The 16,098-nt window shown below is 32.0% G+C and overlaps 4 protein-coding genes across 4 annotated transcripts in view; 2 read left to right on the top strand and 2 right to left on the bottom strand.

The window, feature by feature from the left end:
• Positions 1-1,590, top strand: part of LOAG_06953 (hypothetical protein) — a gene marked incomplete at both ends in the record, with an annotated part of 5,374 nt that extends 3,784 nt beyond the window's left edge. The window contains 4 exons of the mRNA XM_020447298.1: positions 277-324; positions 549-643; positions 763-951; positions 1,390-1,590. Coding sequence (XP_020302460.1) covers positions 277-324; positions 549-643; positions 763-951; positions 1,390-1,590 — 533 coding nt within the window. The remainder of the gene's footprint in view (positions 1-276; positions 325-548; positions 644-762; positions 952-1,389) is intronic.
• Positions 1,591-3,808: 2,218 nt separating this feature from the next.
• Positions 3,809-6,613, bottom strand: LOAG_06952 (hypothetical protein). Its single transcript, XM_020447297.1, has 6 exons — positions 6,418-6,613; positions 5,931-6,109; positions 5,530-5,716; positions 5,131-5,264; positions 4,920-5,021; positions 3,809-4,594 (listed from the first exon to the last, which is right to left on the bottom strand). Exons 1-6 carry the CDS (start codon positions 6,525-6,527, stop codon positions 4,440-4,442), a joined length of 867 nt encoding a protein of 288 aa, XP_020302459.1. The 5' UTR covers positions 6,528-6,613; the 3' UTR covers positions 3,809-4,439.
• A 2,629-nt stretch (positions 6,614-9,242) lies between these two features.
• LOAG_06951 (short coiled-coil protein) lies at positions 9,243-11,996 on the top strand. The gene is made up of 4 exons (XM_020447296.1): positions 9,243-9,310; positions 9,386-9,523; positions 9,922-10,063; positions 11,584-11,996. The coding sequence occupies exons 1-4, from the start codon at positions 9,253-9,255 to the stop codon at positions 11,612-11,614; spliced, it is 369 nt and encodes a 122-aa protein (XP_020302458.1). The 5' UTR covers positions 9,243-9,252; the 3' UTR covers positions 11,615-11,996.
• Positions 11,997-12,417: 421 nt separating this feature from the next.
• On the bottom strand, positions 12,418-14,117 carry LOAG_06950 (linker histone H1 and H5 family protein). Its single transcript, XM_003142484.2, has 3 exons — positions 13,594-14,117; positions 12,976-13,197; positions 12,418-12,794 (listed from the first exon to the last, which is right to left on the bottom strand). Exons 1-3 carry the CDS (start codon positions 13,921-13,923, stop codon positions 12,609-12,611), a joined length of 738 nt encoding a protein of 245 aa, XP_003142532.1. The 5' UTR covers positions 13,924-14,117; the 3' UTR covers positions 12,418-12,608.
• Between the last annotated feature and the right edge of the window lie 1,981 nt (positions 14,118-16,098).

The raw sequence follows: 16,098 nt of genomic DNA, 5'->3' as shown, positions 1-16,098 counted from the left end.
TTATTATTATTATTATTATTATTATTATTATTATTATTATTATTATTATTATTATTATTATTATTATTATTATTATTATTATTATTATTATTATTATTATTATTATTATTATTATTATTATTATTATTATTATTATTATTATTATTATTATTATTATTATTATTATTATTATTATTATTATTATTATTATTATTATTATTATTATTATTATTATTATTATTGTTATTATTATTATTATTAATTATTATTAAATAATTACGCATGCCTTCATTTCAGGTGCATATCAGCGTTTATCATTAGCTTTTCATTTTAAACGATCTGCTGGTTACTTTGTTTTCAAACTTATCTATCTTGTATGCTTATCGTAATGCTATCTTGGGTTAGCTTTTGGATTAATCATGAAGCTACGTCAGCTCGTGTCGTTTTAGGTTTGTTTGTTATTATATCAACATTGGATATAAAACAATGTGACATTATAAAATATTAGTCTTATTGGTAAAAATTTAACCTAATTCATTTTCTATTTTTTCACAAATGATGAGTTGCAGGGACAACAACAGTGTTAACAATGACAACAATTAGTGCTGGAGTAAGACAATCACTACCACGTATTAGTTATGTGAAAAGTATCGATGTTTACCTTGTAAGTTTGCAGCTAATTAAAGCAATTGGAAATAATTGTTAATAAGTGTACCGTAATCTCTAATTAACTATCTGTTAATTATGATCAAGTATGTTTTTCCCTTCAAATGGTCCTTTAAGGTGGTATGCTTTATGTTTGTATTTGCGGCATTGTTGGAATATGCGGCAGTAAATTATTCACATTATGGTGGTCAAAGTAAGCCTTGTGAAACGGTAAGTAAATGGACGAATGAGAGCAAGAAACGTCGTACTGTTATTGATAAGAAAGATGTTAACTTATATGGTCATGTATCTCACTCCGTGACGGAGGTATGATCTCTTTTGATAAACACCGCGAAGTTGTAGATAAAGTTCTAATTCACGAACCTGTAAATTTGAATTTCATAATCAACTTTTGAAGACTGCTATATATTTCAGTTAATCTAATCTCAATAATTCAATCGATTTATGAATCTATAAATTTATGATTTATTTATAATCTGCTTATTTTTAGTTTTGAAACTTTTTATTCTCTAATCTTTTTAGTTTTATTTCCGCAACAACTAACTGGATATCTCAACTATAATATTTTAAGCTTACCTCCAGTATATCTAACATTTGTTCATCCTAATCTTTTATTCATTCCAAAATTAATTGTTTACTTGTTTACATCACCACTCAGAAATGTATCTGGCTCTGTTATTATATGGTACCATGAAAATCATTTCCTATATTTTGATATCAAGATTATGACATATTTCTTTGCAGAGAATTGGAAAAAATCGAAAGAATGAGTCAGCAATATCCAATGAAATGCTTTACAAAAATATCGTTACTGATGATAGCGGTGGAAAACGTTCCCCATCACCACTATTATCATTAATGCCCACTAGGGAGAATATAGATTTGAACATTCCCGATTATCCTCGACTCACCACCAATAATAAATTGTGCCATAAGAAGCGGTAAGTTATAAGCATTTAGGCTGAATAATATCTCTCACTTCTTTTTTGTACTGCGTCTGATAGTTTAAATTTAAATAATAAGTGATATAATTTTGCCATAACTGTAATGCTGGTTAAAGTTAATAATCGATAGTGAAATAAAGGTAAGGCGAGTGAAAATAAAGATAATGAAAGTCGATTTATGAATGTGATAACGACTTGAAGTGACAATGAAATGACAATGGACAAAATGTAAGCGGTAATTGTTTAGTTTACGATTAGGTTGAAAGTAGATGAAAGATGAATTAAGTAAATGATAATACTAATATCTGTTATTCTGTCAATACGTCGTATTTTTCAAATCATTGACAAGTTTTCTGAACACATTGCATGTTAATAGTTGATTTGAAAATGCACAGATGATTTTTTTTTCTTTTTTAGAGATGAAAAAGATACCAATTATTGTCTGCTATATTACCATTAATTCTTGATTGAAAATCTGAAAATAGCTACAGAACAGACTTCTTTTCATGTTCTTATAAATTAGTTGGGAGAAAATTTGCACGTATGATACATGGAATATTTACAATTGTAGAAGAATGCAAGCTAAGGAGCTATTACATCTACTATTGAAAACAATGCTATTATTTAGCTTTACATATCCATCATGCTATCAATGAATTTTTTAAAAATCCCTCGTATTTGATAAGAAACGCAACATAGGAAGAGTTGCGGATAGTTGATGTAAGTTTCCTTGCTATCTCTTCGACAAATATGTTTATGTAACCGAAGGAAGTAATATTTAGCTTGAGACAACATGGGAATCTGAGAATGAAACTTCGAAGACAAACTATTAAAATCCATGTTCAATGGCTACATTCGCAGGCACGTTCTGTTGTAGCATCTTTTCGAACATGCGATGTAAATGTTATCGATAAGAATTCGAGAATCATTTTTCCACTCACTTTTATTATTTTCAAGTAAGTTAACAAAAACATTAAATTTGAGTTTTTGACTGATAACCTTATTTGATTATTCACATTTCCACTTCTTATTTGCTTACTTACTTGAATATTTATTGACTTATTCAATAATCTATTATTCACATGTTTTTTTAACTGTATGCATTCATCTTTCTAATGAATTTACCGTAATACTGTATACTCTACTTATCCATATATTATATTATTTAAAAAGTAAAATCTAAAAAAATTTATTTAATGGAAAAGAATAAATAAGTCGTTAAACTAATTTTGGTAAGTGTGAAACATATTAAAATATTATGAAAATAACGATCAAGATTCAAATATTCTGATTAGATAGTATGTCTGAAAACTGATTTGATCAATGACAAATATGAAATCAAGTGTTAGACATTATAGTTAATTTTCAAAAAAAGTTCTTAAATGCTGTAAAAAATTATGCAACACACATTGTTAACACTTTTTTTTTATTTTCTCATTTTCATAAATGTTTATATTTGTAAAAAATAATAAATCATTTTAGCACATGTTATTGGGGATATTGTACAATGATGCAATAAACAACCTGGATATTAACGAATGAATTTCAATTCTCAACGATAATTTGTCATTATCCGGATGGATTATTTGAAAGAATCAGTGCCAGTGAATAAGCATTGCCGTATGTAAAGCTCCCAGGTATTATATACAGAAGAGCTGAAAAACTACATGAATCCAACAATCTTACTCTTCAACAAAACATACCGAAAACTGAATTCTTTCTAAGAGAACGATATTCAGTAGCATTCCGTTTAATAACTCTCAATATTACAGCTTTAATATTTCAACTGGAAAGCAATTAATAGTTTCAGCTTTTCTTTCCTTGTATATTTACAATGGATAATACAATGGACCACCAATTGATAACCGATGATAATTGCTTCAAGTAGCTTACATTTCATTTACCCATGAGTTTAGATCATTAAATTAAGGTTAGCGGTAATTTATACCATTAGCTAACCAATGACTTCTGCGGATGATTGAGTATCCAGAACCTAAACATCTACCATGTAATTTAACAGTTCTTTGTATAATACCATATGCAGAAGCTATTTCACGAATATTTCTTTTATGCAAAAAAACGCTCCATGTCGCATAGACCGATAATCAATCTAATCACCTCCTTCTCCATTCTTCCTTTGATTTGTTTACTTTGATATTACTGATTAAATAAAGCGAATTAGATCTAAAAGATTTATTATCAACAAGATTGAAATAACATCCCCGTATTATTCCTTTCGGTTCTTCCACGATTTCCATTCGTATTATATCTGTATTCATCTTTTAAAAACAGCAAACAAATACAAACCAATTCGAGATGACCTTCAATCATTTTTCTTTGTATCCAACCCGTAAACCCGAAAATTTCCTTTGTTTGAACAAGGAATTGTTCACCAGGTTAGAAAAAAGAACCATTATAAGACAATATACAAACAATTAACAGATTAGCAACAGATGAGTCGAGATGATCTTTTTTCGATTGAATATTCATCTACGGATATTTATCTACGTTTCTAAAATGCAAGACTTTCTGTAAATAAACACATCTCTTTAACTGTGTGGTTCTTTACAAAGTTACAAGCATAAAAAGCAAAGAAAATATCAATGAGTGAAAACAAATGGAAGATATATCCTTTGAAGCAGAGTGTTCAACTCTTTTCAAATTTTAGCAAAAGTTGGAAATTACACAATGCTGAGGTTGAAAATCACTAAGAAAATTATTGAACAAAGTTCAACCTATCCTTACGTAATGCAGAGTAGGCTGAAGCCTACTTATGACGGATGTATATTATAACAGCAAAGGCATGAATGCAAATAAGAATTATATTTACAAAAAACAAAGATCATACTCTCAATGTCCTCTTTGTTTATTTTCAGCTCTTAAATGATAAAAATCCATAGCTGTCAGCGAAATATTCCAACCGGCCGTAACAGTCGCCACATAAAATATGAAGAGGAACGAAATCGGGTATAAGAAGATGTGTGTATTTTTCAATATTGGAAGTGCTAAAAGTGGAAAATTTCAGGATGTGAAAATAAAAAATGGAATTGAAAATTTTATTTTCCTCAAATCAGAATTAATACAGATGTTTATTCAGATCAAAAAACCTTAAAATCATCTTGGTTTGCAGTAACTAAAAGATTGAAGATACAGCTTTCTGTATAAATGTACAATTATTTGAATAAAGAGATAAAGAATACCATCTATATCTATAGTAAACCTTAAGGAAGTGGAAAGGATTCCAGATTGATTTCCCGAATTCTTCCCACTTTCTTTTTTTTCGCAAATAATATATAAATCCCAAAACTACCAAAAAATTATGTAAGATACCAGTATATCCCAAGAAGGTGATATATATATAATAAACTATAGCCACAAACCAAATCGTATTACCAAACAGTCGCGGCAAAAATGCATCGAAACCTATCAGATCTAAAAAGCAGTTTCGTGATATTGAATTGTCATTAAATAAGCGATAATTACTATATCTAAAAAACGATATATTATATTCCAAAGAATTGCGAAAAACTATCGATCTTACGCGAAAATGTGAGGGGTAAAAGAACATGAAGAAGCATAAGCATCGGGAAAAACGCGTTGAGATGTACATCAAAGCAATAAGCCCATTCCACATCCTGATCAACAACTCGCCTCAAGAAACGATTAGATGCAAACCTAAATATTCTTATTGTAACTTATCGGTAAATCCCAACACTGAATTCGCTTATAAATCCACAAAATTATTTTTCCTGAACCAAACTACGGACATCAGAGAGGCAAAATTGGAGACAATATTTCAATCCTGGTCTTTTCGAAAGGCTTCTTATTGTATTGAATTTTATATATGCAAATATTTCTCTATTTCCGTGATGGTGACTCATTCGTTTTCCTTTTAGAGATGAAGCAAGCACCAAATTATCACCAAACAATGATGAATTACCATAAAATAGTCGCGATAAGTATTCCAACACCAATACAATCAATGAAAACGACCCATAGGAAAAATGCAATGAAACCAATGAATGAAAGTTGAATAGTCCAAGCAAATAAAATACTCGATACAGCAAGAGCTGTCAAAAGAAGTACAAGAAAAGCTGGATCATCGCGTGCCCACTGGTCCTTTGTCCCTAAAATAGCAAGTTTTTTTTTTCATTTTTTAAGGAATCTTGCATTATGGCGATTGTCAAAATTCCTCGGCACTGTCACTTAGCTAAGGAAATTTGCAATAGTATCTCTCAGAGTACCATAAAATGACTAACATTTTCCATTCTAAGTTAAGTCCCGAAGTATACTTTTCTAACCTCAGCATTTATTATAAACATAAAAGATTAGGAAACGAACGCTTGCGATACATAAAGTTGCGGTATACTTTCTGAGGTTTGATCAGCAGATAAATCATTTGCCAAAGAGCAAATTCAAAGTCCATCTGATGAAAACGAATAAGTCTTCGAAAATAACGATTAAGTTTTGCTACTGCTGTCATCCTAACTGCTGTAAGACATCCTATATGATCCGTAGATCTAAAAAAAAAAAAGTATATATACAAAAAAGACCAAAAGATGTGCACAAATTTCGGAACTATTAGGGTGCAAATAATTAAACATGTCTGCAAATCAATGTACAAGCAAATATGAATAATTTGTATGAGTTTCACTTTTGAGAAAGAATAATGATACTCGCGATTCCGCTGGATTCCTTATCTGTCACTGTTAGTGCATCAAATTATATCGTTTCACGTTAAACAACAGGGACAGGAAATGTGCACATAAATAAATTGATAGAAGGGAACGAAATACTGCACATCTGCAGCACAATAAACTGGACTTACTCGTTACTGGCAATAGATCTCCCACCAGGTGATGTATAACCACTTCCCGGAAATCTCCGACCTCGACCTCCAGAAGATGCAAAAGTGAACGAGGTACCAGCGTGTACCATGCCCTGTGGAACAGGTGTAATAGCTGATACGCAGAAATTCGCATAAACTTATTCGTATAACTCATTTAAATTGTGTTTGCAAAAAGCAAATCTGAGAAAAAAGATGAAAAGCAACTACCGACTGTAAAAGCAAGATGGCTAATGAACTCGATAAAACCCCAGTTATGGAATATATTTGACATTTTTAAAACAATGAAAACTTTAGCTAATATCTCTGCGTTTGATAAGGAAGAAAGTAAATACTGAGTTCAGCTAAGACTTTGAATTCATTGAATGAAGAGTTGTTGCTATTTATCTCTATAAGGAAATTGATATTTGATCAGATAATTTACAGCAAAAGTAATAACTTTGAAAGCATAAAGATACAATTTTGCACGAATTTTTATGGAAAAGTTTTAAAAAACACGTATATATTACATCATCAGTCATCATTCCAATTTTAGCTTAAACAAATAAAATACAACCAGAATACAACACTACTTACGATTATGCCTGCTTACTTATGCCACTTAATTTTAATATTTTAAATCATATTCGGGAAGATTTTAAATGAAAATTTCTGAGCCCAATTTCCAAATTACAGAATTAACATATGAATACAGTTACTTCTCGAATATATAACACATGCAAGCATTGGAAGTCTAAAGTATCACTGCCGAAACTGTTTCTCGAAAGATAAAAAGAATTCCTTGGCAAGGCACATGATATGTTGTTCATAAAATAAATCAACGTAAAGATAAGGCAAAGCAAAATATTAGCGCTGTGGATAATTGACCTGAAATAAAATAAATATAATTTAATTGTAAACATAAGACACATAGGTAAAATATACCAATAAGAATAAATATGCCAATAACCAATATCAACAAAATATACCAGTAAAATATACCAATAAGAAATATACCAGTAAAGAATATACCAATAATGAAACTATAAAATGATAGGTTTCGATCTATTACACTGAAAAGAAAAATGAAATCTAACAGCTTAGACTATATGATTTTCATTCTCAGTCAATATTAGATGTTGGAAAGTGATAATATTAAAATAATGCTTCCAACAAACTAAAAATGAAATAGTCGAAATTTGAAAACACGACCTGAGTTATTTCTTTTGACGTTGACTGGTTGTGATGTAATGAAAGAATACAACTAGCAAAAGCATAGCAATGCCTAAGGCATTCGCTACAACGCCTAATTGCATATCTGTAATCATTGCTAACACCTGAAATGATTCAATAATTTAAATTAGTGAAAAAAAAGTGAAGTTATTTAAAATTTTATGTACACGTGGAATAAAACGAGACAGAAGTAATGGATGAAAGTAGTGGTAATATTGCAATTCAAAGAAAAAAAACGATGAAATGTCATAAACAGCAATATTCTATTTCATTGGAATATAGCAAGGTGATTTATAAGAGATAAAATTTTTAGAGAGTGAACCTTATAAAAGTGGATGCTGAAGTACCCCGAATCCCAAGAGAACTATTCTTATACATTCTTGCACCATCTGAAATTGCTCATATGTCGGGTATAATGTGTCGGCCACGCTGCACTTTTGACGCAAAACGGTTCGGCCAAAATAGCTCTGATTTTGTCGAGTGAGGAGGAAGCGAATGAGTGAGAGTTGACAACTGGACGGATAGAGGAGATGCTACTGGAGGAAGCCTTCCAATCATTTCTGTCTCCTATCGCTTGCTCTCTTTCACTTCGCAAATTTTTTTTTCAAATTCCTTCCGATATTTTTGACGAATTGAGTGGTTATCGATCATCTTCTGAGGGTTCTAAGGTGAGATCACCATGAAAGTAAGGGTATACTACATCATATTGTTGAATGGCTTGAGAACTTATTTTACATTCCATGTATTTCTCAGCAATCGATAGGATAAGTAACTTATCAAAGTAGTAAACGTAAGGAGAATTACCAGTAAATGACAAATTACGCATATATACAGTTATTCTAACAGAAGATATGTAATGTATTTGCTAACGGATGAATTCGTCATTTTCCGTGTAAAGAACTTTATAGATTAAAATTCTCTATTGAGTTAGATAATCCAAGTTATACAAAGAAGAATATTCATGTACACGTGACGTGACATACGTGGCATTAGGATAGTTTCCGTGTAAGCGTAATAAACATAGAAATTTGTACGGTGAAGATTTCCTGTATTTTTTAAATTTTAGAGTATAAAATAAATAACTGACCAAGTTAAAACTTTCGTTTCAAAGATTATTTCGAAATCGATTGAGGAAGCTTTAGCAGTCTTTTCATTTGGCTCTTAGCGTTATAATTCACCATTTTTTTCTTCATTCCCCATTATCCATCGATTTCTCTGCTTCTTTCCCTTTACTAACCCTTTACCTCACCACTTTTCTGCTGGGTGATTTCACATCTATCACTAAGATTAGTCAGTCCCAGTTGCAATAAAAACAGGGCTTATGAGAGATCTCAGAAAATTGGCTTCAAACGATAATAGCTAATCTATCACAGAGGGGAACATTCCATAATAGGAATTTTTCTTTTGTTTAATGCGGATAATTTAGGTCTGTAAAGTTTTGGACATTTAGATTCTTGGCAGATAATGTTTCTCATTCTGAGATGTTTTGAGAGTTCTTAGGTCTGTTTGTAAATGTATGCGTTCTCGAATTAGAGTTGGTACAATATTTGACGAATAATGTTTTCCTTAATTAGACCTTAAAAAGAAGAAAATTATTCCAGGTTGATGTCCACAGATACGACGGTTACCGACGAAACAGACAATTTCCCGCTTGCAGATGATGGTAAGCTTCAATATAAAGTTTGAAAACTCTCTGTAAGAGATTTTTTATTTTATTAAAATTTCGAATTATTTATAGAATCTCAAGGGAATTCAATTGATACAGGAGGTCGGACCCCTCGTCCAGCACAACCATTACCGAGAGAAGAATCTGATGATCAAGAAGAAAAAGCACGGCTAATATCCCATGTTCTCGAACTTCAGAATACTCTGGATGGTAATTTCATTACTGAATTGTTCTACCAGTCTTTCATCCTTTCCTGCATTCATCATTGTTAAAATACCTGCGTTGTATACTATTTGTATAGTGATTAATCTTTAAAAAAATGAGAAAAACTTTGTCCGTTAAAGGAGCATTTTTCGTAAACAAAGTCTTTATTGGATTTAGAACCTTATTAAATTAATTTCCCAGTTTCTGCCAATTTTACGAACTCACAGGATTCGCTCTTGTCATGTAAAAGAAAAAGTAAAAAATAAAATAAAGTGAAGAAAAATAATAATTTGCTGAGAATTAAGTAGACGAATAATTTGTTTTTGTTCCAGCTTCACTTTTTTTGGAATCATCACTAGCCTTCTCATACTGCGTTATTCGTAATTTAATGGTGATGTTTATAGATTTGAGTCAGCGCGTTGACAGTGTCAAGGAGGAAAGTCTAAAATTACAATCCGAAAATCAGGTGCTTGGGCAGTATATTCAAAATCTAATGGCATCAAGTACTGTTTTTCATCCTGCACAACCAAAGGCACCGCAAACCAAGTAATCGAATTTCTGCTCATTTTTCTTCTTTTTTTTGTCTTTATAGCTTGCGCTTAAGGAATTACTAGCATAAAATTTGAATTCTGCTTAGTTTTTCCAGCGAAATGCACGATTTCTGATCATTTGCATGGGTTTAGTTGGGATCTTGTCATAGCCCTCGTTTCAATGGATAGAACTCATAAAATTAACTTGTAATTAAAATAATTAAAAATTTTCGAACCGTTATCTCGTGAACGATTATATTTCTCCTCATTAACAGCACGCCCATCTTAATATTTCATGCTAATTCATCATGAATAGTAAATTTCTGTTTTAAATATGTCAGATCAGATGCTGTTATCAAGCAGAAATACTCTTTTTTCCTTGGCTTTGGTTCTTTTAGTACGTATTCTCATGATTTCAGCAGTGAACTTGCTAACGTGCTAGCAATGCTCACATTGCAGAGATATATTCCCATTGTTAAATCTTCTTTATTTAGTTTTTTTTTCTTATTTTTTCTTTTGCTGAAAGAAAAAATCTTTAGTCTCTGTCATTCACTTAAAATATTTCACGTCTGAGTTAAAGAAAACCAACTTTAACTGGGGAAATCTTTTAGTGAATATCGGTGAATTTTGCTAGGATTTTAGGAGTTTTAGTTTATTCAGCATTCCATTATGCTAGGAACACTGATTTATAATAGCCTGCTTTATATCAAACTTGTTGATATATTATTTGTATTTCTTCTGTTATGATGAAGACATTGGTGAAGAAAGTCAACGGACAACTTGCAAAATCAATGAAGTTATCGCTATTTGCCTTTGTTGTTGTAAATTGCTATATTGTAATATTGCAAATTCCATTCTATTTATGTATGTAAATAATAATGCGAATTATAAATATAGTTCCATTATGAAAATTCAATTTATCGCATTCATTTTCTAATTTTTTCAGTTTGATTGTATGTGTACTTCTTATTTATTTTCGTATTCATTCTATCCTATTTCGTTACAGTTTCGTAGTTACTAGTAATCATTATGTTTTGCAAGTGCCATAGTTTTTACCGTATTTTGCACTATTGCATTTACTGACTGCATTTAATTAAAAGTAGAAGTCCGCAGGTGTCCTTCAATTCAGATGAGGAAACATTTAAGGAAGTGCTAATGAGGATTTGACTCATTAACCAATAGAAAATGTGCAATAGAATGTTGATCGAAGTAATTGAAAAAATTTATGAAATCACAAACAGGTTTAGCTTGAAGAATTTATCGAGAGAACAAACCTTTCGGATAAAAAAGGCCTGTCCATTTTTACAGTCGCTTCGATTTCATTTGTTTTCTGTTAGTTTATGTTTGTTTATAGACACCTAATTTTCCGTTCATTTTCTGCACAACTTTTTTCTGTGTTGTGTGTGTTGCGGAATTTAATCATTTTAACTTCTCCGTTTTAGATCTGCAAGTTTCATCGCATGCTTATCCTTTAAATTTAGTTTGCACTCTATACTTTTCAAAGACATTTGTTCGTAACTGTCTGGGTTTTTTTAGAAGCGAAATGTTTGGAGCATTCTTTTGGTAAGAAGTAACAATTCTTTCACGGATGACATCCAGTCAAAGAGAAGCAGCTGAGATGCATTGTTAGTTGTATTCAGGAATTGTTAACTTTAACGTGATAGTGATTGTTCGTTTTCTTGTACTGCTTAGTGCAATCAAAGATTATTTTTTCACTTTTATTCACTGATTTTCTCCAGTGCATTATTTATTATTTTGCAACCTTGTTGTTCGTTTCTCTTGATGTGGATACAGTAATTGAATTGTTGCTATCACCAAGGACGTTGCGATCAGTTAGCAGCTTAAATGTTTGGAAATCAATGACTGTTTGGATTCCGTGCTTCCTCACTGTTCAGTGTATTATAAGAAAGGCAAAATTATGCAAATATGAATAGCGAAACAAACTCTACCTATTATTACGCCTTTGTATAAGCTTTGGACGACCGACAGAACTGAAATTGAGCGCAGCGTGGCTGTACAGAAGGTGTTCTTATGTTCATAATCAAGACTAGTTGAGCAATGAAATGAACTTGCAGAGCTAGCATACTCAACTCTAGCTAAAATTTCAGTAATGATATTGTAAAAAAAAAAAAACCAAATACCAATTAGGCACAAACTCGATTCCGCCAACCCTGTTCAGAATTTATAAGATGTAAGTCCAAAAGATCCTTTTGATAGGCTGACGCCTAACCTGGCTAGGACTCAAGTTTTCCTAGTTCACCCTAGGCTGTAGACAAAGTGCAAATCTACTTGGAAGTTGGGGTCTGTAACAATCCCTTTTTAGGAACACCTTAAGATTTACATGTGAATGTAACCAGACACGTATATTATAGATTTTACTAATAAGTTAGTTGAGAAGCTCATGTACATCATACAGCAGATGAAAATCATATGAGCTGGGGCTATGTCAATCGACAATACATGCTCTGAAAGGATTTTGCAAACTTTTACAATGAATCTTATACAAATCGCTGTATAAATGTAAAAAATCGATGAGATCGAGTATGAGGTAAATATTGATCTTAAGCCGCAGCCTTCTTGCTCCTTGCATGTGTTGCCGTCTTCTTTGTTGTTTTCGATTTAACTGCCGAAGGTTTTGCCTTTTTCGGTCTACCAACAGACTTCTTTTTCCGAGTTCCTCCTGCAGAAGCAGCACTTGCCTTCTTTGTCGATACAGCTTTCGGTTTTGAAACCTTTGGCGCAGTTACCTTAAAATGTAGAAGAATCACAAACTTTGAAGTGGGATGATTTGCACATTTGTACAAGTTTTGGCAATTAGTCGGTATATAAAGTCAGGTGATCTAACTGGTTAACAGATTAAATCTCACTCCTGAGTTGCAGAATATGGAGTCGATGCTAAACAAGTTAGCTGGGTAACGAATAAACAACCTTTTTTGTGGCAGATTTTTTCTTCATGGACTTTTTTGGTGACAGCAATTTCATATCACCAGCCGTGGCAGACTTTGCAATTGCTGGCTTCTTGACTTTTTTAGGCGGTTCCGATTTTGCATCAACTAAACGGAATGACCCAGAAGCACCGGTGCCTTTCATTTGTTTCAGAACACCTGATGCGACACCGCGCTTTAGTCCCATTCTAAGGTGTGCATTAACCTGAATTTCCAAAATCCATTTATTGTCTGCCTAAGATTTACAAAAGAAAGAAAAACTGTGGATTAGAACAGCCAAATTGTCCAGAAAACTTGCAAATACAAAAGATAGAGTGACAACAAAGCTGAGAAGTGCAATTAATAAAACCCTTCCATCTTTTGTATCTATTCAATATACCACCGCTTGTAAATATGCAATCGAATAATCCCGAATATTTTAGAATGCGCAACAAATCCTCCCGAGATCCGCAATAATTCTTACCAGTTTTAACTTTATCATTTCAAACTTCAAACAACAACGTCATCATCCCCTGCTGTTAACTGATACTCCATTAATTTCAACCAATACATTCATTTTCGAAATGCTGGAGCGAAATTATTCAAAAAACTAAAAATTCACCATGGTAGGATTTTCGCCGACCGCAAAATTCTGCATGATGTATTTCAGGATTGCCGCACGGCTTGAACCCTTCTTATCCTGTGTAGCCAATAACGCCGCTTTGATCATGTTACCATAGGGTGGATGGCTATGTTGCGACTTTGCTTGCGATTTCAGAACTTTAGATGTTGGAATACTGACATTCATCCTTGCCATCATATTGCTCCTTTTTTTTCCAGTCTTTCCAGTTGGTGCTGTTACTGATGCGCTAGTGTTAGATGATAACACGAGAGCCAGGTTATCACCAGTGGCAGCGCTAGGGGCAGCAGCAACTTCCTCAGTGGCTGGCATTATTGTTAGATTGTACTGATCAGAAATCAGAAAGCACTGAAAATTACAATCAGGAAGGTGCAAAATAAACTGCTACTGAAATACTGCTATTGAAATACGCTGCACACGCCGACATATGCATGAAACAAGTAACGAAAGGAAATGTTTTACCACCACAATATTGCAGAAAAAAAAACAAGAAAACGAAATAACTAAGAACTCATGGAATATAGGTTAAAGGTTCATGATATAAAGAATAGCAGAGAGTGTGAAAGACCAATGCTCCATAGTTCATCGGACATCATGACTAAGAAATCATGAATTATAGGTTACAGGTTTGTGATATTGGAAGAGCAGAATCGAACATCATTCTTATCCGAAGAGTCAGACTTTCGTATCCTCCCGTATTTTTCTTTTTTTTTTGTCCGCCACTAAGCTATGTTATGTCCAATGAGGGCAAAAAAGACTAATAACCGTAAAAGATATATAAAGTGAATGAAAATTAAAATAGTAAAAATCATATAAATCTGAAACTTCAATTCCTTCATAATCTATTCACGTACTTGTAAATGCCAATAGTATGCACTGAAAAATTATCAGGCAATTATAGCCTACTCTTAATGCTATGCATCCTACATCCATACATGTACTACTTGTTATTGGTATAGGAGAAATTAATAATTCTTAAAGATTTAAACCGCTTTAGTATTGCTACTCATTACATTTGAGCCTTGATAATTTCATAAATGTTAAAACGTCAAGTGAATGGATCACGTATACGAAGAAATTAAAACTTTTTAAAAGACTCTGCTTGTATACGCCTTTCCTGTAAGGGTACGAAAAATTTAGAGGGAATTTTTGAGCTCTATGTCAGGAATTCGAATTCTATTTCCGGAATCCCGTTTCAGGATACCAGCACTAATTTGGAAATTTCTTCAAACGAATATGATTCCATCGTATAAAATGGCAAGGAAACCCAGACGAAAAGTCTAACTTATACATTTTTACGTGACGTGCCTTCACGTACGACCACGTAGAGACTAAAAAGTTAGAATAACCCCAATATGGCGCTCAGAAACATCCCGAAACAACCGACTCGAAGATGCGTTTTCACCAGAAATGGTTGAAAGTGTTGAAGAAACAGCTGTATATGTGGCAAGAGCGGTGCGACGACTACGCTGGGACTCCTCGCTATAGTCGCATTCACTCCAAAACATACATTGCCTGCTGGTAAGTAGCACTTACAAAATAGCACGTAACACGTTAACTACGCATGCTAAATACTTCAAATTATAATCAACATATGGTCGAGAATCTGTGCTACAAGATGAATATAAATTTAACCATCAAATAGTTCTAGTAAAGTGGTAGGAAACGTTTGAATTGAAGAAATTTTAAATTTTATATCTTTTTTTCACTGTTATTTGAGCTTTTTTAAAATTACTCAAAAGTATTTATTGCTAATTTTCGAACCATTAATTAGCCCATTCTTTATTCTGTACTTTAGCAAATTTGCATTTTAATTATTTTGCTCTAGGCGTTATAAAATGGCTTTTAGTAAAGTGTACTCAACAACGATATCTGATAAGTAAGATGAAATTCCGGTAACTTTTGATTGATAAATCCCGTGAAATTTGGTATGTTTAAACTCTAAATTAAATGGATTATTTGACTGGATTAGTTTGAGCTCAATTTAACAACATTATGAGCAGTGAAAATTGTTTGAGAAGCAATAATGTTATAATTTGCAATGTGTTATGATGGTCGTACTATTAGTATTACGCTATGGCAATCATACATTTTCTCATTTCATCATTCATCTATGATAGCGATTGTTTAAAATGACAAATTAATTAAATTTTCAAAGTTAAGGAAAATTTGAAAAGTAAATTCGTTAAAATAAAAGTGTGATAAATATGTCATGATGGAATTGCATTATTACATTGTCCTTTATCATTATCAGTTTCTATCAACAATTAATTCATTAATTTAGGAAAAAATGAATCGAAATATCTATTTCTAGTTAGCTCTAGGCTTAATCAAATTTCAATTTTTCAAAATTATTTTTTTTTAAGAAAAGAAAAGAGATAGAAAGGAATAAGTAAAGGGACAAAATATATACATATATATATATATATATATATATATATATATATATATATATATATATATATATATATATATATATATATATAT

The sequence above is a fragment of the Loa loa genome (genome assembly GCF_000183805.2).
Source record: "Loa loa unplaced genomic scaffold supercont3.52, whole genome shotgun sequence".
NCBI lineage: Eukaryota > Metazoa > Nematoda > Chromadorea > Rhabditida > Onchocercidae > Loa > Loa loa.
The sequence above is the reverse complement of the archived record's forward strand: the minus strand, read 5'-3'. Positions and strand labels throughout refer to the sequence as shown.

What these genes read in the sequence shown, in the direction of transcription:
- LOAG_06951 (XM_020447296.1), top strand. Translation starts at nt 9,253, where the DNA reads ATGTCCACAGATACGACGGTTACCGACGAAACAGACAATTTCCCGCTT. An exon ending in TTTCCCGCTTGCAGATGATG is followed by an intron (nt 9,311 to 9,385) that starts GTAAGCTTCAAT and finishes AATTATTTATAG; the next exon opens with AATCTCAAGGGAATTCAATT. An exon ending in ACTTCAGAATACTCTGGATG is followed by an intron (nt 9,524 to 9,921) that starts GTAATTTCATTA and finishes TGATGTTTATAG; the next exon opens with ATTTGAGTCAGCGCGTTGAC.
- LOAG_06950 (XM_003142484.2), bottom strand. Translation starts at nt 13,923, where the DNA reads ATGCCAGCCACTGAGGAAGTTGCTGCTGCCCCTAGCGCTGCCACTGGT. An exon ending in TCGGCGAAAATCCTACCATG is followed by an intron (nt 13,198 to 13,593) that starts GTGAATTTTTAG and finishes TTGGAAATTCAG; the next exon opens with GTTAATGCACACCTTAGAAT. An exon ending in AAAAATCTGCCACAAAAAAG is followed by an intron (nt 12,795 to 12,975) that starts GTTGTTTATTCG and finishes CTACATTTTAAG; the next exon opens with GTAACTGCGCCAAAGGTTTC.
- LOAG_06952 (XM_020447297.1), bottom strand. Translation starts at nt 6,527, where the DNA reads ATGGTACACGCTGGTACCTCGTTCACTTTTGCATCTTCTGGAGGTCGA. An exon ending in TTTACCCCTCACATTTTCGC is followed by an intron (nt 5,022 to 5,130) that starts GTAAGATCGATA and finishes ACTGCTTTTTAG; the next exon opens with ATCTGATAGGTTTCGATGCA. An exon ending in CACCTTCTTGGGATATACTG is followed by an intron (nt 4,595 to 4,919) that starts GTATCTTACATA and finishes TTCCACTTTTAG; the next exon opens with CACTTCCAATATTGAAAAAT.